Source organism: Telmatherina bonti, assembly GCF_933228915.1.
Source record: "Telmatherina bonti genome assembly, chromosome: 9".
Classification (NCBI taxonomy): Eukaryota; Metazoa; Chordata; class Actinopteri; order Atheriniformes; family Telmatherinidae; genus Telmatherina; species Telmatherina bonti.
The window spans coordinates 11383031-11406793 of NC_136627.1; the positions used below are offsets into that span (position 1 = coordinate 11383031).

The 23763-nt window shown below is 38.5% G+C and overlaps 3 protein-coding genes across 3 annotated transcripts; 2 read left to right on the forward strand and 1 right to left on the reverse strand.

Moving 5' to 3' along the window:
• Positions 1–45: 45 nt before the first annotated feature.
• On the forward strand, positions 46–4556 carry itm2ca (integral membrane protein 2Ca; the record flags this gene model as incomplete). The annotated part of the gene is made up of 6 exons (XM_079246811.1): positions 46–138; positions 1728–1871; positions 2031–2219; positions 3915–4025; positions 4172–4322; positions 4437–4556. 6 exons carry the CDS (start codon positions 46–48, stop codon positions 4526–4528), a joined length of 780 nt encoding a protein of 259 aa, XP_079102937.1. The 3' UTR covers positions 4529–4556.
• Positions 4557–8883: 4327 nt separating this feature from the next.
• LOC306760713 (lysophosphatidic acid receptor 6-like) lies at positions 8884–9765 on the reverse strand (the record flags this gene model as incomplete). The annotated part of the gene is made up of 1 exon (XM_079246680.1): positions 8884–9765. One exon carries the CDS (start codon positions 9763–9765, stop codon positions 8884–8886), a length of 882 nt encoding a protein of 293 aa, XP_079102806.1.
• Positions 9766–14521: 4756 nt separating this feature from the next.
• On the forward strand, positions 14522–21962 carry prss16 (serine protease 16; the record flags this gene model as incomplete). Its single annotated transcript, XM_079246681.1, has 13 exons — positions 14522–14582; positions 14878–15053; positions 15596–15695; positions 16744–16873; positions 17537–17660; positions 17882–17959; positions 18105–18152; positions 18231–18350; positions 20215–20379; positions 20542–20683; positions 20770–20949; positions 21111–21265; positions 21891–21962. The coding sequence occupies 13 exons, from the start codon at positions 14522–14524 to the stop codon at positions 21960–21962; spliced, it is 1551 nt and encodes a 516-aa protein (XP_079102807.1).
• Positions 21963–23763: the final 1801 nt, after the last annotated feature.

The following is a 23763-nucleotide window of genomic DNA, read 5'->3' on the forward strand; positions in this document are numbered from 1 at the left end:
GAGGAGGTGAAGAAGACACCTGCGGCAGGAGGACGAACCGGAGACATGGTGAAGATAAGCTTCCAGTCTGTCTCGGGACAGAAAGTGGAGAAGGAGAGTGATGGCGACAAGACCGAAATCCTTATTCCTCATCAGATGGTGAGTGTCAGCGGCGGTTTTTTTTTTTTTACTCTTTTATTTGAGCGTATTAACAACGCTTGTTTGTAATGAATGCTTATGTAAAGTGAGGTCCAGGGCAGCTTGCATGCACCTGCACGGCCATGATTTTATTTATTTATTTATTTCCTTTCATTATACAGCATCCACCTCCATTTGGCTGCAAGGAAAATCACAACTGTGTTGGTTTGCATGACCTTTTCCCCTTTTGCAGCTTGATACAAGTTATTAAAATGTGCAGATGCACGCTCTTTGTTTGTTTGGGCTGCGTGGTGGATTGGCAAGAATAAGCAGTTTAACCGTCTTGTTTTGTATTTCTCTACACAAGTGTCATGACCTCTGTCGATTTCCATCCTCATTTGAGCGTATATTTAAATTAGCAAGGTTTATCCTTTAAAAAAAAAAAAAAATGAGGAGGAAAAGAGGTAAAATCCGAGAAAGGCATTGCTTTGGCTGACAAAATGGCAGATGGCCTGCTGTGGCTTGCAGCGCATGCAAGATTATGTGCACCAGCTCAAAAGCAGGCTGAGCAGAGGAATCCTTAACTTTGCTGTTGCAGCATCCTTGCATTGCCTTTATTAATGATAGATGGGGCTCTGAGAACGATGAGCCACAATGGAATATGCAGGAGACAAGAGTTGTGGCATGCACAGAGAGTGGATGTTGCTGCAGTGCACGGTGGCATTTGCATTGTGTCGTGTTGATCTGAATGTTTTGAAGAGTGCCTCATGGTGTGACATGCTCCCAGCTGGTGTGAAAGAGCTTCTATCTCTCTCAGTGGGATGAAAGAACACAAAGAACTTGCAGAAGTGTGTGTTCACACATGCACTGTCTCCTCCTTGTCCTCATGCACCCTCTGTCTCCAAATGCTTCCACCAAGAACAGCATGATACAACCTGTGTTTCAAGCAAAAGCTAGATGCTGTCAAGCAAAGCCGCTGCTTTCAAACCTTTTGTGTCAGCTCCTTTTTAAGAAAAAAAAAAAAAAAGAAAAGCTCACTGTGGTTGTCATTGTTGTTCTGTAAAGCTTCCCCGTACTTGTTCTTTCTTTCCTCTTAGCTCCAGCTAAGAATAGCTGCCTTTTTGTTGTTTCCTGAGTCGGCTTTTCACAGAATAATTTCACCTGCCATGATCACTCAGCTGCAGATCCACAGTAAGTGCAGAGAAAACTTCTCTCTTAGTCATTTACTCTTGTAAATGGAGGCGCACACTGAGCAGCTACTATCTGTGTGTAGTGTCACTCTGCCCACACAGATTTGGGCGCGTGGCACCGGCAGATGGGCTGCGAGACTGGTAGGCGAGAGGAAAGATTACTCACAGTCTCAGTTGGGTTTTCATTACCGGCCTCTCCAGCATTCACTCTTCTTGCCAGCTCAGAATGCATAATATTTCCTTTTATGTGAGATTCAGTTTCAGCTCTGATCTAATTCAGATTTTTTTTTCTTTTTTCAGCAGCTTGTCATGGTGAAGATAAGTCAGCTGGATGGATGCTGCTGGGAAATGTTCCACCTTTTGATTATTTATAAATGTATTGTGTGATATTTTTATTTTTTTATTTATTTTTTTTTTCAGGATGAGGAGGAGCTTGTTCTGCCACTGCGACCCAAGACGTCTCCCCTTAATGGCCTGTGCTGTCTGACATTTGGACTGGTGGTCTTCATGGCTGGTTTGGTCCTGGCCTCCATCTATGTCTACCGCTACTACTTCATACCTCATGTAAGATATCAGCTTTTGTTTCACAATGTAAAATATATATATATATATATATATATATATATATATATATATATAAGCATCCCTTCTCTTCTTCTTTTATCATATTGTAATGCTGTGGAGCTGGTGCGTCAGTCTAAATGCTTATTTGTGTGCACACAGATCCCAGAGGAGAATCTGTTCCACTGCAGGGTGCTTTATGAGGACTCTGTATATGCCCCGCTGCGTGGGCGCCAGGAGCTGGAGGAAAATGTTGGCATCTACCTGGCTGACAACTATGAGAAGATCGCCGTGCCAGTGCCTCACTTTGGAGGCAGCGACCCAGCTGACATTATCCACGACTTCCACAGGGTGAAAACAAACACACAAGCATTACATGTACAGCTTGGTTCGAGGACACATTAAAGGGACTTGCTTCTCGTATGAACGCTAATGTCAATCATCCTGTAAAACCAACTCAGTCACCGTAATGCCTTCAGTCTTATGCAAAATATTAGATAAATTACCTTTTGACTTGATGGACAAACAAAATCTGTTTGTATTTCGTCTCTTCGGATGTGATTATCTATTCAAAACCTTTGGTGAAATCTAATTCCTCATCTAAAACTAGCTAGTTTCAAGCCACTCCTCATTCCTTACTGTCTTGCTTCTAAGCAGCCAGACTGTCTTGGAAAACACACATTTTGGTTGCGTTTTCACCCATTTTTTTTTTTTTTAGCTCAGTTATTTTACTTTTCAGAAGAACACTTGCTTGTTTAAGCCTCTCAACACTAACTGTAAATAGTTTAAGAATTAGGCTCCCAAATAGCTTAAAACTTATAATTTGTACTGATTTTATCAGTATGTAGGAAAAACCGGCAAATAAATTTGTGTGGTGGGAAATGTGTCTGGTTTTAACTGGGCTAATTTTCCAGGTGATCCCTCGGCTGTTTGCAAAGCCTCACCAGAGATGGGTTCTGTGAAAGTATAAGGAAATATACTCAAGAAAAGGAGACAAAGCATTGACAGATGACAATAAGTCTGATGGAGGGATGGATCTTCCCCTGAGCCTAGACCTCAGTATGAAGCAACATGGAATCAACTTGACAAATAAATGGAGCAAAGCAGCGCTTACATCCAGAAAAGAGCTTTCGAAAGTCCATTAAAGGCACATTCACATCAGCTTTTTTGATTCCAATCCGAGTCCGTTTGCTTGGAAAGTCTGCTGCGTTTGGGGAAATGTGATGTGAATGTGCCAAACAAATTCTGATTCGGATCAAAGAATGGGCCTCAGTTTTCCTACAAACTTATGTCTCCATCTGTATCAAGCAGACAGGAAGTGGACTACAGAGTGACAAAAGCAAGTCCCTTCCTGCGTCTGATGTACTATTGCATTATGGGTAGTGATGGCGTTAAAAGGTCCTCTGCCTTGTCGGTTCATACTGCGCCCATTTTTGCAGTGTTTCTGCAGTATACTTGCAGAAATACACTTATACTTACCCAAAATAGGCATAGTTTCGTGCTTCATGATCAGCTCAAAAGTGGAGTAAACATTTTTCTGCTTTACGTGGGTCTTGTCCTCTTTTTCTAAATGCTAGTGCAGCGCCACCTTTGGTGAGAATGGGAATATACTATTCTAGTGGTTTGGCGCGTTTGACCAAAGTGCAGCATGAACACGACGTTGGACTGCATGGATACACCTCCCTACAACTGAGCCGAGTCCTCCATCAGACTGAGTCTAGCCAACTGTCCTGATCTGAATGCACAAGTCTTGGGAATGTTTCCTGAAAACTTAAACTTACACCAAAGTTTGTCTGTTCTTCATCACGGTTTGACTTTGAGGCTTGTCGTAATTTTACAGACTCTGTTTTGGCTTTTATATGCTGTATTTCCATTCATGTTTGGACAGACTTGAATAGCTCACGGAAGCTGTTTAATGTTTTCCAGACATGTTCTGAAGAGAAGAGGCATGGCTCCTGGGATTCAGCTCGTATTGACAAATTTAAGTTTTGAAACTGTGAACTGCCAAGAGATTAAAAAAACTCTGTCCTCCCATTTTCTTTCCAGGGACTGACTGCTTACCATGACATTGCTCTGGACAAATGCTACGTTATAGAGCTCAACACCACCATTGTCATGCCGCCACGCAACCTCTGGGAACTTCTTATCAACGTTAAGGTAAAACAGCTGTAATCTTAAATGACTGCAGTTTATTTAAGGATCGGTCTGATGTAGCCCAACTGGAACTGGAACCAGGATCAGCTTCCAGCTCTTATCCCACTGTCAAACCTGTCCTATTTAGCTTGTTTTTCTGTCTCACCCAGAAGGGAACATACCTGCCTCAGACTTACATCATCCATGAAGAGATGGTGGTGACTGGCAAAGTGCACAACATGCGTCAGCTGGGTCCTTTCATCTACCGCCTTTGCAATGGGAAGGACACATACCGCCTGAACCGCCGTGTCACCCGCCGGCGTAAGTTTGGTTTAATCTGATCAGATCTGAAGTCCGGCAAACAAAGTAACATGGCTGACCCACACACACACACACACACACACTCATTCTCTCTTTTTCACCGTTCCCTCACAGGCATCAACAAGCGAGAGGCGAAGGACTGCCACCACATCCGCCACTTTGAGAATACATTTGTGGTGGAGACGGTTATCTGCGACGAAGCGTAAACGCGTCCTTGTGATCGCTCCAACCTACAGGTCCATCTCCAGTCACTACCCCAGCCACTGTAGCACCCTCCTGTGGATCTGATCATGTCTGAGTTGCACTTTATTTGTTGTTTTGGTCGTTCTTTGTAAAATAGTTTTTTCTTTTTTTCTTTTAAGTACCTGGCTTGTGGTGACTCTTCTTGTTTTTGTTTTTTTCTTCTTCTTTCTCTCTTAATGTCCCAGAGGTTAGTATTTACCCTGCAGGGTGATGCAATACTAAATTGTTGGTTCTAACACAGGATTTTCCATGTAGCAGCTCCTGAAGCCAGTCGTAAAGGATCATTTAAAGACCTTTTCTCATGTTCTTTGGGGATTTGTATGATGGTAACAGTCTCTGTGTTGTCAAGGTGACTGTGCTTTGTTGTTTTTTGTTTTTTTTCTGTGGCCCTGGAGGTTACATTGTGTTTCTTAGTTGTACTAACAGTCATCTGTGCAAAGCATGAGGTTTTGCTCATCTGGTCGAACATCATCCAGAGATTTCAGTTGTTTTTGCTGAACATGTAACTGCTCTTGACTAGTTTGCTTGCTTGCATCTTCTCTTGCCTGCCTTTTGCTTTCCTGGCTTCTCTTCCTGCATTTCCTTTAGTTAAAAAAAAAAAAAGCGCCATCACAAAGTAGAAGTAACACAAGGCAGTAACCTTGGATTGCATTAATTCATTTAAACAATATTCCATCACTGAACCATGTAAAGCTGCTCATCTCTTGCTTTCATTTAGCACTTTTGTCTCTCACACTGTATGACTTTTCTTTGCATGTGTTTCTCTAAAGGAGAGAAGCATCACTCTTAATATGTTTTGTAAAAGCGTTTAAAGCCTTAGTCCAGAGTCAGAGACTGGACTAAAGTCATTGCATCTTAAAGGGAGCATAATATCTTACATGTTTGCTGAACAAGACCAATCTGTATATTTTGTCTGCCAATGAAATTTGTCTGTGAATAAAGCTAAAATGACTCAATCAAGGACCCGTTGGCGCTTTATTTCCACACTGAACTGAGTTACCAATGTGATAGACGTGTCTCAAATACCACCTGCTGTACGGCAAACGGCTGATCCACAGAACCCTCCTCCTCTAAAGACAGACTCTTAAGGACAGCTTCCAGCAGAGATGTCTTGATAATTCTGCAAGCATTAACCTTTCAAAAGCTGATCTGGATAAACTAAAAAAGCTGGAAACAGTGCTGAAACCCTGCAGGCATTTTACTCTGGTTGATTGTTTTCTAAACAGAGGCGACGCTGTCAGAATTGGTATGAAAGATATTGTGTGGGTGCGTGTAAGTGTGTGTGTGTGGATGACTGTATGTATGCAACCTCAACTGCAAGTGGGTAAAAGTACCAAGTTACCAAAGCGCCTTGTTCTATAACTGCAGGTATAAAACTGCTTACAGAAGTAATGAAGACAATAAATAAGCTGCTATGGTACATTTAGAAACTAATAGAAATCTGGGATTAATATGCTATTTAACTCCATCCAGTCGTGATTATCTTGATTACATATTTTGTTCAACTATATGACACAACTGCTTGTATTTTCATTACCAGTGGAAAAGTAGCGAAGGCCATACAGTGACTGATGTGACTATCTCCACAGCTAGCGCAGGAGCTGAGGCATATTAGCAACAGATCAACTTCAAGCCCTCATTCTGCCTCTAGTTTCACACATGACCATGACACTGATGTGCAACAAAGTGGCATCAGTGCCAGCTTTCATAGTGATGTATGAAAAGACAAAAAAGAAGAAGGTACACTTGTAAAGTTTAAACCTTTCTGTCTGTACTTTTAGAGACCATTTACTAAAGAAAATTTTAACCTATTCAATATATTTTCAAGCAGACATTGGCTGTTTATCTTTCTGTCTTGTGGCGTACATGCTAATTGAAAGGGTCTGGGAGATGTAGGTCTCTGGTTTTTTGCAGTTTCTATGAGCATTGCACAGCACTGCTGAGCATCTGACCTCAGGTTGAACTTTCTGAAGTTGTCCAACTTCCACTTCTGGTAAGACTGGAAAATGTTTTGAAAGCGTTCTACTTGTAAATAATCTTTCTTGCTCGCTGGACCTCTAGAAATGACTCTATATTTGTAAGATTGTTTGGGAAGCAACAATTGCTGATGACATGGCAGCTCCTTCCTATCTTAATTCCAGTGAAAGTAGAAGCTCTTCCTCCAAACTGCTTCTGCATTTTGGCTTTGCTTTTGTGAAATACACAATGACACCCTTTATTATACAAGGTTACCCAAAGATCCAAATGTTTTTCTTTTTTAAATAATGTATTTTTTCATGTTCTAAACCTTTAAATTAGAAGAGACTAGAGGGTGTAACCACTGGTTTCTGACATCTTGATTAAATATTTTAATCTGTTCAGTGCAAAATTCCTACAATTTAAGATGCATGGAGTTGAAGGTATGATGCGAAGATGCACTCACTTTAGATAATCACAGTAATTGCTATTTTAACTCTATGATGCCTTAATATTTAGAGCACTGGCTTTGAAATAGTGCATATTATTTCTAAGGATTTTTTTTTCCATCTTAGTAAAATATGTATATTCTAATTCTTGTTGAATATGAAAAATGAATCCCAACTTGAAGGACAGTCACAATCCTCATGAAATAATGTCCTCCCAAATTACAGTAAAGGTGCCGTTTTATTTACATGGTTTGAGTCCTAAATTGATTATACTAATCTGATACAAATGGCTAATCTGTGTAGGACATCCTTTTCACAAAAGCTGGTGATTTGGGACGTACAACCTCTTTTCCTTGCAGTTAAGTTTTAAGTAGAAAACTGAAATAAAATTTTCCTAAACACTTGTCCTTATCATGATTTAGTGTAGTGCAGTGAAACTCTTTACATGTTTGTTTTCTATTGCATCAAGTGCATCAGCTCATAATCTGATGTCGCCATCCTTGCAGCTTTTGCATCACCCACAGATTCTTATTTTGTGGCTTTCCCCGCTTTAGGTCACTGATAAAAACCTTGAGTTGTGTTGCAACTGCACATGCTGTACTTTTAGCAAGTGTGTGAGAAGTGACATTTGTGCCAGCCGAGGAAGTTTTGCCAATCCTCCAGCAATTAGCTTTGGATAATTTTAAATCTGCTGATGAGGTAATCTATCCTTACAGTCTGCTGAGGCTTACACTGATACCTCTCCATCTGCTGGGGACTTAGGACTCGAGCTGCTGGCTCCAGGGTTAAGGTGCTCACAATAAAAGACGACAGCCTGATTCACACAGAGGATTTATAACATACAAAGCACATGTGTGTCAAACATGGTCTTAATCAAAAGAAAGAAAGCATACAAAATATACTGAAATATTTATAGATATATTAAAGTAAACTAATTCAATGTCAAATATTTTCTGTACAGTTATGCATAACATGAAAAAATAAAAAGAAACCTTTGGATGTTAAACATCATTTGATTCTTTTCTTGCCAATACTTTAACATAAAGATTTATATCACTTCTATATCAATTTAATATGAAGCTACAACTCTGAGAAATAAACTAGTCATAAAAACAGCACAGAAAACAGATAATGAGATGAAAATCACAGATGATCATAACATAACACTTTGTTTATCAATCTATCTAAATGTGTAAAAAATAATCGCTTTTGGTTTTAAAAGGATTATGTCCCAGAATAATTAGAAATTTCATGGAAAGCTCTGGAAATTGAACATGTTAACCTGTTATTTATAACAACAAAATGTAGCTGTGAAGAAACAAAGAAAGACTGGGCTATCAGCATGAGCTTAATTAAGTCGGAAACTGTAGCATAATAGCATGAAGCCAAAATTCCTGTGAGATTTTGCATCAGATCCCAAAGGATTTCAGTCCTGCTACAGCCAATTTAATTATTTATCTTATACAGAGCTAGACTTTCTACCTGCTTCCCCTCATGCTGGACTAAATATTCTGTGCCTGTAGCTCTATTTAAGTGTGTGCTATGACAAGCGTTAAAAAAACAAATACAATTCCTTATTTCCTGTGGAATCCAGATATTTGCTTTAAATAAATAATTATATTTACTGTTAAAATCTAATATGTTGCAGTTTCATTCATCTGTCTGTTGCTTATAGCTATTCATTCCAACGCGGGGTTGGGGAGCGAGGATTGAGACTATCCCAGGAGCTACAAGGCAGAAGGCAGGTTTATATTGCAAGAGAGTTCTCCTAAAAAAACAAACAAAAAAAAAACACTTCTCCAAAGTCAGCATTGGATCTCTTCTTTTTTGGGAGAGATGGTGTTACATAGCAACTAAAGCTCAACATTTGACTTACAAAAACATGGTTTCAAATGGAAAAATAAGACAAGTCCTCATAAACACTGGGTTTCCTTTGTCCTCTGGTCTCTTGGGATATCCACGTCTTCTTTCTTCCTCCAGAAGGCATCAAGAGAAAAGTAATACAACAATGGATCCAGGCAGCAGTTCACAGATGCAATACAAATCAAAGGCGTGAGATGAGAATTGTTTCCAATAAACACTGCACCCAGTGACAAAGGAAGGAAACACACGCAGAACATCACCAAGTTCAAGACAAAAATCAGAATCACATTCACCCTGTTGCTGATCCTTGCAGGGTCACTGATATGTCTGCGCAGGGTCCAAGATACCATAGCAGTGCATACGATGTTGACTGCCAACATGACAAGCTCTAATGCAGCATAAATGTAGACAAGTGGTGGTTTTTCATTCCTGTCAGGAACAGATTCAAAACAAGTGTTATTGGAGTTACTGGAGTTAATGGAGTTAGTGGAGTTTTCAAGTTGGTGATGAAATTTCAAAGCCTCTGGGATACTCAGCACCACCACAAATATCCATGTGAGCGTAACACCTTTCCAGGCATTAGATATGGTTCGAAGGTGCCGTGTTCTCAGAGGATAAACCACAGCCAAAAGCCGGTCCAATCCGATGAAGGTGATAAAGATGGAGCTGCTGCGAAAGTTGTTGCGAAAGAGCATTGTGACAGAGACACACATTTTATTCCCCAAAGGCCAGAGACCTGTAGCGTAAAAGTAGATCCTAAAAGGCAAGGTGATGACCAGCAGCAGGTCTGAGACAGCCAGGTTCACCATGAAGACGGCGTTGGATGATTTGAGACTGTGTCGAAGAAGCAGGATCCACAGCGACACGGCATTGAGAGAAAGACCCAACACCATGATGCAAACAAAAACCACAGCATAAACCAGCTTGATCATACTGTCATTGACTGTCCACCGAAGAGAAGAGTACTATTTCTCTATCCGTTAATAAACGTATCTTAGCCCACAACTCAGTAGTTCCTTCTTCTGCTGATCTGTGTGTGAACTGAAGTGTTGTTACTGTGGGAACAGGAAGTTATAGTGAAGAGGCGAGAGTTGCGGTCACGTGGGGACTTTACTTTTTCATTCTGTTAAACAGTTTCTCTTTTAAGCAATTTTCATGTAATCTGTTGCCCTAAAATGAATTTGAAGATATGGGCTAATATGGGCTAGCTTAAAGCCCGCAGTTATTTATGTTCATCACATGATGTAAATCTTGACTCTTCATACACACTTTCTTTTGTAAAATGGGAATTCTGATGCTGCACTGGCAATCTACACTTTCTTGAAGTAGCCATTGTCCTGCTGCATCCCAAGGCTGAGAAACAACCCTCCACACAGGACTGCTGCATTTCACGGCACAGTGTCAAAAACTAGCACCTGGATATAAACACATTGGTTGTTTTGAAGGTGTACCATAACTGATTCAGCAAAGAAATACACAATTACATTATTGGAGAAAGTGAGGAAAAGAATCAAAGGAAGTCAAAGAGCAAGACTTAAAGTCGGACTGATTTGTACTGGATAGACAGAGCTCAGAGAAGAGACAGAATGCAAGACAGAGGCTGTAGCTGTAGTTTGGGGTCTTCATTAGGGTTTTTTTTTTTGTTAAAAAATGTACATTTTTTCTGTTCTTAATCTACAAAAAATAGTACTATCGAAGAATTGTGAGAATCGCAATTTAAATCAAATCGGCTCCCAAAAAATCAAAATCAAATCGGGACAAAAGCATATTGTTACAGCCCTAATCTTCATAGTGTGAAAATCTGCAATAGATCCGCTCTGCAGCATTAAAGAACTACTCAACATGAACTGAACCCACATTAAAGCACTGCCTTCATACAAATTCACATTGATATTGAAAAATGTAGACAGGGAGTTCACTTAACTGATGAGGTCCCTTCATGTGGAACCAACTTTTTACCTTTAACATTAAGCTTACGACTTTCCTTTCAGATGAATCTCATCGCCATCCCTTTAGCTATACAGCTACAAGTAGACTGGAAGGCCTCCCATGATGTATTGACCACTTCCCTCCATTTTTTTCCCCTCTTTACTCTCCATGGATGAAAAATGAAACTATTACTGTTAACTTGCACTTTTCTTTCTCTTTGACAGCAGATGTCATTGGCTTAGACTAATTGTGTTTGTTGACAACTCTCTCATATCGTCTTCTCCCCCAAATGACCAATGCAGATTTTCCCTCCTGTTAAAGGGGAGTTTAACAGGCGGGAATTGTCGCTTGTCATCCTGCCCATGATCAGGATGGAAAACTGAATCAAAGAGAAGATTTAGTGCAACTGGTTGGGTTGCTGGTTAGCTATGCAATTAGATTCACAAACTGGTTCATATGAACACAGTTATAACAAAATGGACAAATGTAAATTATCAGTCATTATAGAGATGTATATTTTTAAATTGAATTTATAGGTGGACCACCATAAGTTGTACAGAATTGGACTGTGTCAATAAAAGTGTCTTCAGATGACTTAGTTGTGAATTATGTGCTGTAACAAATAATCTGAAATAAACTGAATTCATTTGACATATATTTGATGTATTTATAAGTTTAATAATTTTGGAAGGAATTTAAGAAAATAATAAAGTTCACATCTGAACATGATGTTTGAATGGAAAATTACCTCAACTGTTGTCCCCACAACTACCCAGTTGTATTGTCAAAAAAGGTCAAAGAAACTGAGACCTGTACGAAGCTGAGTGACATTTAAGATCGTGGGTACAGTTGGAAGTTTTATTATTGCTCACTAACTGGAAACTAGCAGTAATACTAAAGATTATCACAGCTTTGGTGATACCAAAGATAATCTGAGTATTTTAAGTCCATTTGCTTTTGTTTAATAATGCACTGAATAAATCATCAGATCAGTTATCTTATGGTGCCAACACATTAAGAGGTACGGTTTGATTATCACTCATTTAAAAAAAAGTACTCTTATTTCACAACTTCCTGCGTCAAACCACACATCAAGAAAGCTGCAAAGGAAGAGATGTTCTTTTTATATAAAAGAACTTCCTCTTGTCAAGATGGATTGATAAGATGTAAAGCTAAAACTTTATGTTTTTCTACTTTTAAAAAAGGTAGAGAATATGAGTCATAGCTCTGTTGAGCCATGCTTCCCTTTTCAGTAGAAATAACTTAAGAGTCTTTTGAGAAATAAAGCTGTAACTAATATTGAACAAAACTTCATTACAACTTTTCCACTGTTGTGACTGATTTACTGTAAAGTAGGCAGTATTAGAAGAGTTGTAATATATTATTATTTATTTGTTTTCACTTAATTGTAGTTTTTCAAATCTCTTCTGATTTGAAATTACAACAAATGTAGTTTGAGCTAAATGATCTAAACTTCACAACAATGTAGTCTGATGGCACATTACAATTCAAGCCAATTCATAAATAGCCTAGCTAATAGAAACCAACTGATTACATTGAATCTTGACTTTGATTTAATCCCCATCCTGAGCATGCATGAGGTGACAGTGGGAAGGAAAACTCTTCCTTTTAACAGGAAGACAAAACCTCCAGCAGAACCCCGCTCAGGGAGGGCAGCCACTGGTTGGACTGGAGAGGACAGGAATGACAGATCAATTTGTACAGGCCGGTGGTTTAGTAGGTTTAGCATTTATTGATTCGTAGTTTCAAAATACCCAGTTATTTAACATCTGATCATTCTGTGTTGCTGTTAATCTTTTTTTTTTCCCAAATACATTCAGCCACCATGTCAATAACTATAGTTCTATAAACCCCACAGGGTTTTCAGTGCCACGTCCAGAATCTCTCCTAAGTATTGTTCTTTCTCTCCAACCTAAATTAGGAAACGCTAAGTTGTCATTTTCCATATGCTTTTTAGGGGCTTAATTAAGAACGGGCACACCATGTTTTCTGACAGAAGAAACACTTGACGACCAATTATCTTCCACAAGAGGCAAATATTCCCCTCCAGAATCACAGACACCCATTAAATGAGATACTTCATCAACAGTGAAAAAGAGTTCGATACTTGCTGCTTTTGTATAATCAACTGTGCCTCACCATCTATGCATACCTCATCGGCTTCGTGTCTTCGTTTAAAGTAATTTCCCTTATCCCTTCCGTCGCCCCTCGCTCGAGGCCCCCGTGTTACATTGAAGACTCACGTGTCTGCCATCTAGTGGTCAAGAGTGGTAACAGCTAGAAGGCAATCCTGAATGGATGAATTAATATTCTGCTTCTAAATTCAGATCAAACTGAAAATACTGGTTTTGTAATTAAACATATTAGAGACAAAGTTACTCTGTAAGGCATTATCTCGGCCTACTTTATGAGGAACCCTGAGGTTATTTGAGCAAGATTAGTCCTTTATTTCAAACTTCAGGAACGTTTTTCATCTGGGTTAATCAGGTGTAAATTACAAACATCCTGTTTCTTCAGACTACTCTGTAATAAATACTTATAATAATTTTCTAAAAACGATTTGTCCTCTTTATAAAGATGAAGTGTGTTCAGTGGTTAAGATAGACATAGAAAACTACTTCAAATGCCAAATATAGTTGTCAATGTATAGTTGTTAGTGGTCAAAATTCTTTAAGACATTAACATGTTTTCACCTGGGAGTGGATCCAGGTACATCAATGACTGTACAGGTAACTACTTCAAATTTGTGTACAAGTATACAGTTCTTCTATGATTCTTTTAAGATGTTGTCCCAAATTATGCTCTGACACCTACCAAACTAAAAGCATGTACTGCTGCAAGCAGGGTCACACTTCACATTTAGAGGCACCTTAGTAAAAGTGGTGGCAGCTGCTATTAAGTGGATCCACAGCAAATAGATATAAAAGGCCTTTTCTGTGGTAATAAAACATAACAGTTATTTCAGTAAAGTGATTAGATACCAATAGAAATATATATTTTTTAACATGTCATATGTTTATTTTTCACTTTCCTTTGATTTGGTTCAATACAACAAGTGAAATGCTGTCACAAGAACTCAGAAAATAATTTAGTCTCCCAGTTTTAACTTTCCTTTCTGGCATCCATTGAAATCTACAACAGCACTGAGCATTCCTCTTATACATAAATCCTGAAATGATAAACCAACTCCAATCTATTATTTTTATTTATTTATTTATTTATTTATTTATTCATTTTCATCTGCAAAAGAAGGCAATTTTTTCAAAAATATTGGAGACTTTCCTTCAGCTGATGTTTATGCCATGAGGCCAGTTGCGGTCAATATGTTTTGCTTTACATGTCTGATGGCAACATATCTCTGAAGCGCTTTCATAATTGTATTTGCTTAGCTGAAATTGATGATATCAAATACAGCACACACTCATGATAAATGATATGAGCAACTCTGCTTGCATGCAGCTTAAGAAGAGGAAGAAGCTTAGATTAGTCAAATAAGTCAAACACCCCAAAAAAATACTTTACCAAGCAAAAATATCTAATTACATCACCAAGCGGATGCTATATTCTGCGGAGCATTTTATCCACTTTCTCTTTCACTCACACACAGTGCATGTACTGTCAAGGTGTCCATAGCGTATTGCGTATATATAGGGAAGCTGCAGAGAAACAAAGTTCTCTCAACACTTAGAGACTAGATGTGCATGAAGTTTGGTTAAAAGGTTCCTGATGAGGTTAAAGATGATTTTCTCATCAGCCTGCTGTCTCCTTCCGCTGCTTCTTCTAAACTTAGCTGTTTCAGGTAAATACTAATGAATTCAATTGTAAGACTGTTAAATCCTGATAGCAGTTAAATATTAATAATGAATAGGTAATAATTCATTATAAGACTTTATCATATTTTAGAAAAAATGGAGCCCACTTTTATGTTTCAGAAGTGGAAAGTCCTTGTGGTCCCGAGTTTATTTGTTTGCCAGTCTACCTATCTTTGCAATTGTCAGTGTGAAGATAGAGGTGATAACAAGAGATGCTGGTGTTCACAATGAGATCATATATTTTATGGAAAGAGTCAGACTTTGTTTCTTGATCTTCAACAGGACGGATTCTGAGGACCATCAAGGAGCGTGTGCGCGATCTCCATCAGCAGAAAAACAAGCAGCTTCTCACAACGGTCATGGCCAGCAGTCAACAGCCTCTCAAATATGTGAAAGAGGCCTGGCTTCACCAGCCACTGGACCACTTTAACCGGCAGGATGTCAGCACCTTCCCTCAGGTAAACAAAGATTAAACATTGTAGGAAACAGTGATATTAAAAAGTATGCACAGGAAAACTTCTGGCTCTTGTGACATATTAAATAAATAAACATTTGCTGCTCCGCAGCCACAATGACACTAAGAAAAGAGACCTTAAAACTAAGTTCACCTTTAGATGTTATTACTGGCCTTTGAGATGATCATGCTATGTAAAGCACCAAAGAAGATACTGTCAAATACAACGAATGACAACAATATTAAATAAACAAGCTGCATTAAAGCTGAACTCTGCTGATTTCAGAGAGTTAGCTGAGCACAAGAATCTGGACAGGATTAACATTTTCACCTTTCCAGTTCCACTAAACGGAGAAAGGATGACAGTGTTTCCTTGGCAACATTAAGCTCAGTGTGCAGCTTAATTAGCTCTGAAAGCCTTCCAGCTCTGAAATCTACTGCAGCGTAATTACAGAGTAACTTTGTTCAAAGAGACGTGATCTTCTGATTTGGTTGAAGCTTAGTGAATATTTCTTTTTTCATTTTGCCTCTCTGTCTGTGTTACAGAAGTTCTTTGTGAACGAGGCTTACTGGCAGCACCCTGATGGTCCAGTGTTTCTCTTTATTGGTGGCGAAGGGCCCATCTTTGAGTTTGATGTTCTGGCAGGTATTGTGAAATGCTGCGTTATGTACATGTCTTCATCACAAAAATCCAACCTATTCTCATGACCAACTCGTCACTCATTAACACCTGCTTTCATGGCATCAAACAGCTTGAGATAAAATATGCTGTGAGACTTTAGCCGGATGAATGCATGTTGTTGTCAAACGGCCTTTCTAACAAAAAACCCAAAGCCAGTGACTAAAACTCCAAACAGTCACAGTGTGACAGTAAAACCAAGCAATTAGCAATCCCTTACAGAATATACAGACTGCAGTGGCCTAATAGATGTTTAATTTTCTTTCAGGAATTTCTTTTCATTCATTTTCTATGTTTCATTTAATCACAACCTTGTGTATTGGAAACTCTGTTAAAGAGGAAGTTTAATGTGTTAAAGTGTTGACTTCTGTATTGCTTTCATGATGTCATCACATTTACTCCCATACAAAACCTTTTAGTCTGTGCGTTTTCTTCTAGCATGAACATGACACTAAAGAATGCATCAGAAGCAGAGGGTTTTAGTGGTTTGCATGGTGGAATCAAACAATCCAATCATTGGTAAAAGAAAACAACAAACAAAAAAAAAGTGTTTTAGCATTAATCATTTAGTGTGTAATTATAAATAAATGCCTGCAGATGGACTTATCTGCTGCATATGCTGTTTTGTTTTATATTTCAAACTTATTTTTTTGTTTTATATTTAGAACTTCTTTCTTTAAATATCTAAAGTGTATCATATCATTAAACGTGCAGTTACTGTATAATTTATAGAAATGTAAAACTTTTCTATTTGTTTAATTTATATTTATATCTACTGGTAGATGCAGCTTCTGTAGGTCAGATAGACTGCACTCTGAAGTTTAAACCCATATCTAATTCAAACTTATAATAGCAGTTTAAGAAAAAGAAACATATTAAATAAAATGAGGAGTGTACTTTAACCTGACCTCATTCTGCCTGTAGAGTCGTTTCCCAACTGCTTTAAAACTTACTTTCCATTTCAGTCTGTTCACACGATGCTGCATTTAATGTGTTCTGTTACATGTTTTCCCAGGTCATCATTTTGACATGGCTAAAAAGCACGGGGCTCTGCTGCTGGCCGTGGAACACCGTTTCTATGGCGACAGCATCAACCATGATGGCCTAAAAATGGAAAACCTGGCAGACCTGAGCAGCCAGCAGGCGTTAGTATTGTTAGAATCTGTCCCTTAAATGTGGGAATCCTCTCGTCTTTATATGTACAATGTTTTGTGAGTGAAGACTAGTTTATATTGCAAATGTATGCTTCTAATTCCTTCCATGTTCTTTAGCACATATAGTATGAATTCATAACATTAGTTCCTTTTTTACTAATTTATTATATTTCTAATTTCACAAATCAAGTTTATAGTAATGTTTGAGTACCACAGTTTTAGTATGCTACACATTATGGAGACCTCCGAGCTGATTACACAGAGGTCTTAGAACAAAGTCGTGCAAACATAGACCTCTCAAGCTATTTAAAAAAAAAAAATAGATCAAGTAAAACTCAGAACATTCTTTGTCCAGGAAAACTGAGTACATTTTCCAGAACAGTCTGTCAAAGTGAAGGGCATTTTCTTTTTCACCAGGACAGGTATCGGCCTAATTAAACATGTAAATCTGTGTCTCCTGCTGTCTCTCCTTTATCCTCTCTCATTAATTTCCTCTGTCTGTGAAGGCCAATGTTGGACAGCTTGTGTGTGTGTGTGTGCCTGTCTTTCCGAAGCATGCATCTGCCTTTCTCTCAGAGTGATTTTTTGTCTGTATGACATGTATCTGCAGATTTATGTGTAATGAACATTTGTATTTCATTCCCTTTGGCCCAGGCTTGCAGACTTAGCAGTATTCCACCATTACATAAGCCAAAGCTTCAATCTAAGCAACAGAAACACCTGGATCAGCTTCGGAGGATCGTACTCTGGAGCGCTGTCTGCCTGGTTTAGAGGAAAGGTGCAGGAAAATACTCATGAATCTTACAAAGCATAAAGTTGTTAAAAGCTTCAGTTTCTGATGGGATTTTCTGACAATAACATTTTAAAGGATCAGCTGGCTTGTCTTTTAAGAATGATTTTTTCATGTGTTTCCCTGGTGAGAAACAGAACATGTATATTAAATATCACACAAATAAAGCCAGATGTACATTTAACCCATTGTTCTGCCTCCATCTGCAGTTTCCCAGTCTGGTGTACGGAGCTGTGGCCTCTTCTGCTCCTGTCAAGGCGACACTCGACTTTTCTGCATACAACAATGTAAATTATCCACGATCATTAATTTTGAAAACCAATTCCTAGAAAATACTACTAAGGCTTCACTTCAGAGTTTCAAATCAAACCTGACGCTAATTTGCTTTAATTTCCTTCTAACACACACATCTCCAATCCCTTTTGACTGCAGGTTGTCGGCTTGAGTTTGATGAACGAGGCAGTTGGTGGCTCAGAAAAGGTGTGAAGGCGACATGTCTCTGCATCGTATCAGAAGCAACTTTTTGTGTTAAGTCCAATCTCTGCTGTCTTCATGCAGTGTCTGACTAAAGTCCGGGAAGCCTTTGTTGCCGTGGAAGCAGCACTGATGGGTGGAAACTCCAGCCAGGTGGCCTCAGACTTCAATTGCTGTCAGAATCCCAAAAATCAGGACGATCAGGTGACAGCTTTGTGTTTTTATGCCTTAGTAAAGCTTGTTATTTAGTTCAACAAAGTAGAACAGCTTGAGTTTTTTAACGGCTGACTGTGTCGCTTTCCTGGGCAGAAAGATGGCGATGACGCCTATGAAGTTAAGCCAATAATTCTGGTGCTCAGTGAGTTGAAGCCATGGAAACCTGATCATTATTATTTCTGATGTTTGTTTTTGCGTAAATGAGCTGATATAATGAGTTTAGCAGAGTCAGTGGAGACTTAGAGGAAAGGTCAAGAGGTTGGAGATCAGGGCTCTGAATTATTACAGTGTGGCTGTTAGATTCCCCAAAGCTACCTGATGTGTAACGCAGATTATTATTACAAGCAGATATATGTTTACTTGTGTTTTTAATCTAATTTTGTTTGTTTGTTCTCTTTTCCAGCAAGAAACAAAGTGTTTTGCTCTGAAAATATTTAAAACTTAAACATAACACATTAAAAAATTTAAAACTTTAGTAGATTTTATTTTGAAAATCTGGACACCAACGATAAAAAGAATTTGGGCTTTTCTAAAAAATGGTTTTTGTCTTAACTAAGTGGAATATCCTAAATAGTCAGCCTAACCTCTCATTGAAATGATGCATAATCAAATGTCTTCTGAGCTCTCATCAGGATTATATTCACAGCCACAGCTAAATCTTTGCCACTGTATATTCTCACTAACTTAATTGTTTTTATTTACATGTAAACTCTGGTCGGAGTGGAAACTAACGTCATGCCATATCTATGTGGCTTTCACTTCCTCTTTTGCCAACATCCTTCTCCTCTACATCCTCTCCCTCTTACAGTCTCATTCTTCACATCATCCAAGCACCACATTTAGTCATTTTGTGGTTTTACATGTCATTTGGTTGAGCTTTCACTCTTCATTCAGATGCACTTTGTTAGTCAGTGGCTTACGTACGTCACTACACAAACCACGGGAAGAGAGCAGCCACCTGATGAGATAACAATCATGGGTTTTGTCACCTGCCAAATTTACCTTTAGGTTTTCATTTATACCAACCAAAGTGAATTTTAACCTTCACTTGGAGGGCTGGCTGGTGTAAATTTAAAGCCCTGCTGGAGATTATTAGTATATTAAGGCACAAACTTGTAATTATACAGTTTTTAAATTAAACAAATGAGTTTTCAGGTGGTGGACTCTAGTCATCAAACTATTAGTTAAATATTTGAATCCCTTTAAATTTTGGAGCAAATTTCTGGCATTTCTTAGTAATTTTCTAAATGATTAGTCCAACATTAGTTAAATATTTTAACTCTGTGTTTAGTACTTAAGCTATCTTTGGAAACTATCACTTTTATTTGGCTTTAGCTATTTCATCATGTAGGCTAATATATAGCAATAGCAACAACTGCTTTAAACCAACATGCTCCCAATAATCAATTTATCTATCTATCTATCTATCTATCTATCTATCTATCTATCTATCTATCTATCTATCTATCTATCTATCTATCTATCTATCTATCTATCTATCTATCTATCTATCTATCTCTTTCTCTCTATGTATATATATATATATATATATATATATATATATATATATATATATATATATATATATATATACATACATATATATATATATATATATATATATATATATATATATATATACATATAAATATATATATATATATACATACATATATATATATATATATATATATATATATATATATATATATATATATATATATATATATATATATATATGTATATATATATATATATATATATGTATGTATGTATGTATATACATATATGTATGTATATAAAACAGTTAAATTGATGAAAAAAAAAATCAGACTGAACGTTTTTGCTTCAGATTGAGTTGCTCCAAAACCTAGCCGACATTTTCATGGGAACCGTGCAGTATAATGAAGAGGGTGTGCTCATGTCTATCAGTGAGCTCTGTGGTGTGATGACCAACACGAGCGAGGCTTATGAGGGAGATACTGATGCCTACAACCGCCTTGTTAAACTCTCACAGGTATGGAAATTCCTCCTATTTGTCTTTTCATACACCAAACCTACCACTAGATGTCAGCACAGAGCCATTTTCATGAGTTCCTCACAGGAAAAGAGCTTTGAGCTACAGTCTGTTTTGTTTTTTTCATGAAGATTATTTTTTTTCATTTTTAAATCTGTGCAGATTTACCGCTCCACCTCTGAGGAACCATGTCTGGACATCTCTTATGAAAAAACAATAAAGGATCTGAGGGAAACATCTCTTCATGCTGGTAGAAGAGCTGAAAGACAGTGGACCTACCAGACGTGCACTGAGTTTGGCTTCTGTACAACATAAACTCACAAACAACCATACACATAGCCAACATCCCTCTCTGTGTGCTGAACCACCTTTCAATGTGTTTGTCTACAGACCAGACATGTGAGGACACCACTTGTCCATTCTCTGGGATGCTAACCCTGCAGACTCTGACTAAAGTCTGTGCTACAGTGTTTGGCATTTCCCAGCATTCCCTTCCTGCTCGCATTGCCTTCACAAACAGTTACTACGGAGGAGACAACCCGCATACACACAGGGTCCTTTATGTCAACGGTAAGACTTTGTTCACTGGAGACAAAAACCACTAAAATCACAGCAAGTGGCCCAACTCAAGTATGCAGATCATTCAGGACCTTTTCTACTTTGTTTCTACATCTGTTACAAAGGAAAGAGTGATGCAGAACTATTAAAGATTGTGTAATTATCATCCACAGGAGGAATTGACCCATGGAAAGAGCTGTCAGTGATTCGGAGCAGGACTGAAGAGGGAGATGAAGCTGAGACAGTTTTCATTGCAGACACGGCACACTGTGCTGATATGTCAAACGGAAGAGTTGCAGACCGCCGCTCGCTGAGGAAAGCAAGAATGGTCTGTACACCTCACTGAAGTTTTTTCTGCACATCTCACGAACCATTCCCACTGTTCGTTTGATTGATTTATGTCTGATTGTTGTCTGTATAACCATCCATACACACTTTCTTTAGCTCCTTCCACAACTCCCTTTATGGGAAAAATGCAGTAGAAGTTAACCAAGAGCTAAAAATAAGTCTTGAACCAGCTATTCTTGTTTGACTTAAGTTGCTTTTAAAAATAACTGTGGATCTATGTTAAAAACTATTAGTAGTTTTACACCTTTGTTCCAACCACTGCTTGGTTATTGTGTTAACATGATCAAAGGGTGGACAGATAATCTCTAAATGGAAAAACAAAATGATGAATTACCATTTTAGTATGCATAAATGAGAAGAATATCAAGTTAAACTTAAAATGTGAACATATGGAATTAAAGTTATAATATAATCATCATTAGTTATGTGAATTGTAATATGTAAATTACCTTAAAGGAACATCTGACCGATGAAGAATTGTGAATAATATTCTCCAGCCTTATTACTTCACGTATCTGCATCATTACTTTTCTGTTTTATCGTACAAAACGATTGAGATTTTGGAGAAATGAATCACACTGTTAACCTCTTTTTCCATCTCTCAGGACATTGAGAAGCACGTAGCGAGCTGGCTGAGGAAAGCATCGCTGGAGAAGATGAAGAAAACAACAGCCTGACTGGATCACATTTAATACCTGCTCAGCTCTCATCACTGTCTCCTGAAACTGATAAGAAATAGTTCATCACTGATGTGATCTGTTCTCTTTCATTTCCCTCCTCCTCCTTGTCCTCCATTTCTTCTGGTTCTTCATCTCTTTATTCTCCTGCTTCAGTCTCACAGCTCTGCAGCTGATGTGTGTCTATGGGTTTTTTTTTTGTTTTTGTTTTTTTTTTTTTTATGTAAAAAGTTTGTGCGTTTTTACAGATGCTTATTTTATCCTCCTTATCTCTTGCTTGTACTTTCTCCCCATGTATGTTGGAGTTTTGCCAAAGCTGGTATTGGCTTATTTACTCTTCTTATTCACATTATTTATTGATAAAATGAGCAAAAAGTTCATGTCTACATCCAACTCCATCATTTTTCAGAGCAGAGACATTTTTCAAGGTTTGGTTTTTGCTTTGTTTTTCTGTATTTATCGCCTGTCTTTACCATGATATTACCACAGGGGGTAGGTGGAAAGCTTCTTTTTCGATGTACTGTTTAAATCAGTAAACAAAGTGATCATCTGGTTCCACAGTGTGTGCGTGTATGTGTGTGTAGTTGTTGTTAATGTTTTATATTTGTTAGATATTCAGTGTATTAGTGAGAGAAAGGTGAAAGAGCAGCAGTTGTCCCAAGGCCATCTGTTTCTCTGTTTGTGTGTGTGTGTGTGTGTGTGCAAGAGCGTGTGCACGACCCTCTCAGCAGGGGGTCAAAAGTGGGAGGTCACGACCCTACTGACCCCTTGGGAGTGAAGATCATCAATCAACTGGAGGCTGGACAGAACAGCAGGAGGGGGACACACAATCACACACATATTTACAGACAGATACTGTAACACACACACACACACACACACATTATCAAACATACCTGAGAAACACATATTTAGCATTTAACCCATTTCATTTAGTTAGAGGAGACATTTCTCATGAGGAAAGCTACTGAAATCCATCAAACACATGTTACAGTTATGTCAACACACACACACACAAACAGCCTACGTGTGTGTGCTTTTGTATTCATGGAAACTAACAGATGCTATCACACCTTAACACATCGAGAAAGATGGGACAGAAGGAGAGAAGGTGCAGCCTGAAGCACTTTTTCACTGTGATCCTTCCTCTGCATCCTGCTTCAAACAACTTTTTGCCTTCTTACCACCGTAAACAACCACACACCCACAAATAGACACACACACTTCCACAAACTCCACGAGCTACTATCTGGATTATCAGCTAGCACTTGCAGAGCGACAGGGCATGCTTTTTCTCTCTCGGCTGCTTCCCTCCTCCTCCTCCTCCTCCTTCTGCAGCCTGTCTTGTTGATCAATGAGGAAGTTCTTGGGCCTCAACTATTAATCAGAGCCTATCGGCTATCTGTCTGCTGAGCCAACCAATCACGACCCTCCGACAGCTAGGCCATGAAAAATGTGGCCTGCTGCATCGAGGGGGAAGGTTTGGGGAGGGGTGGTGGAGATGGGGTCGTGGAGAAGAGGAGGGAGGTGAAGGAGCACTATTGGATCCAAGTCAGGTCACGGCTGCACAACAGCACTTAATGCACATACAGTTGAATCTTAACATTGTGATATCCTCCACACACACACACAGACACACACATCAGCTTTCATGAGATGATCAACACATTTTCTTTCTGTTTTGTTTTTATGTCAACCAGAGGCAGGAGTGCAGCGCCCAGGGTGACGCCATTGTTTTTCTATGGCGACAATTAAAGTGACAAAATCTGAGAAAAAAGTCCAATAAACAGTGTTTTTATGG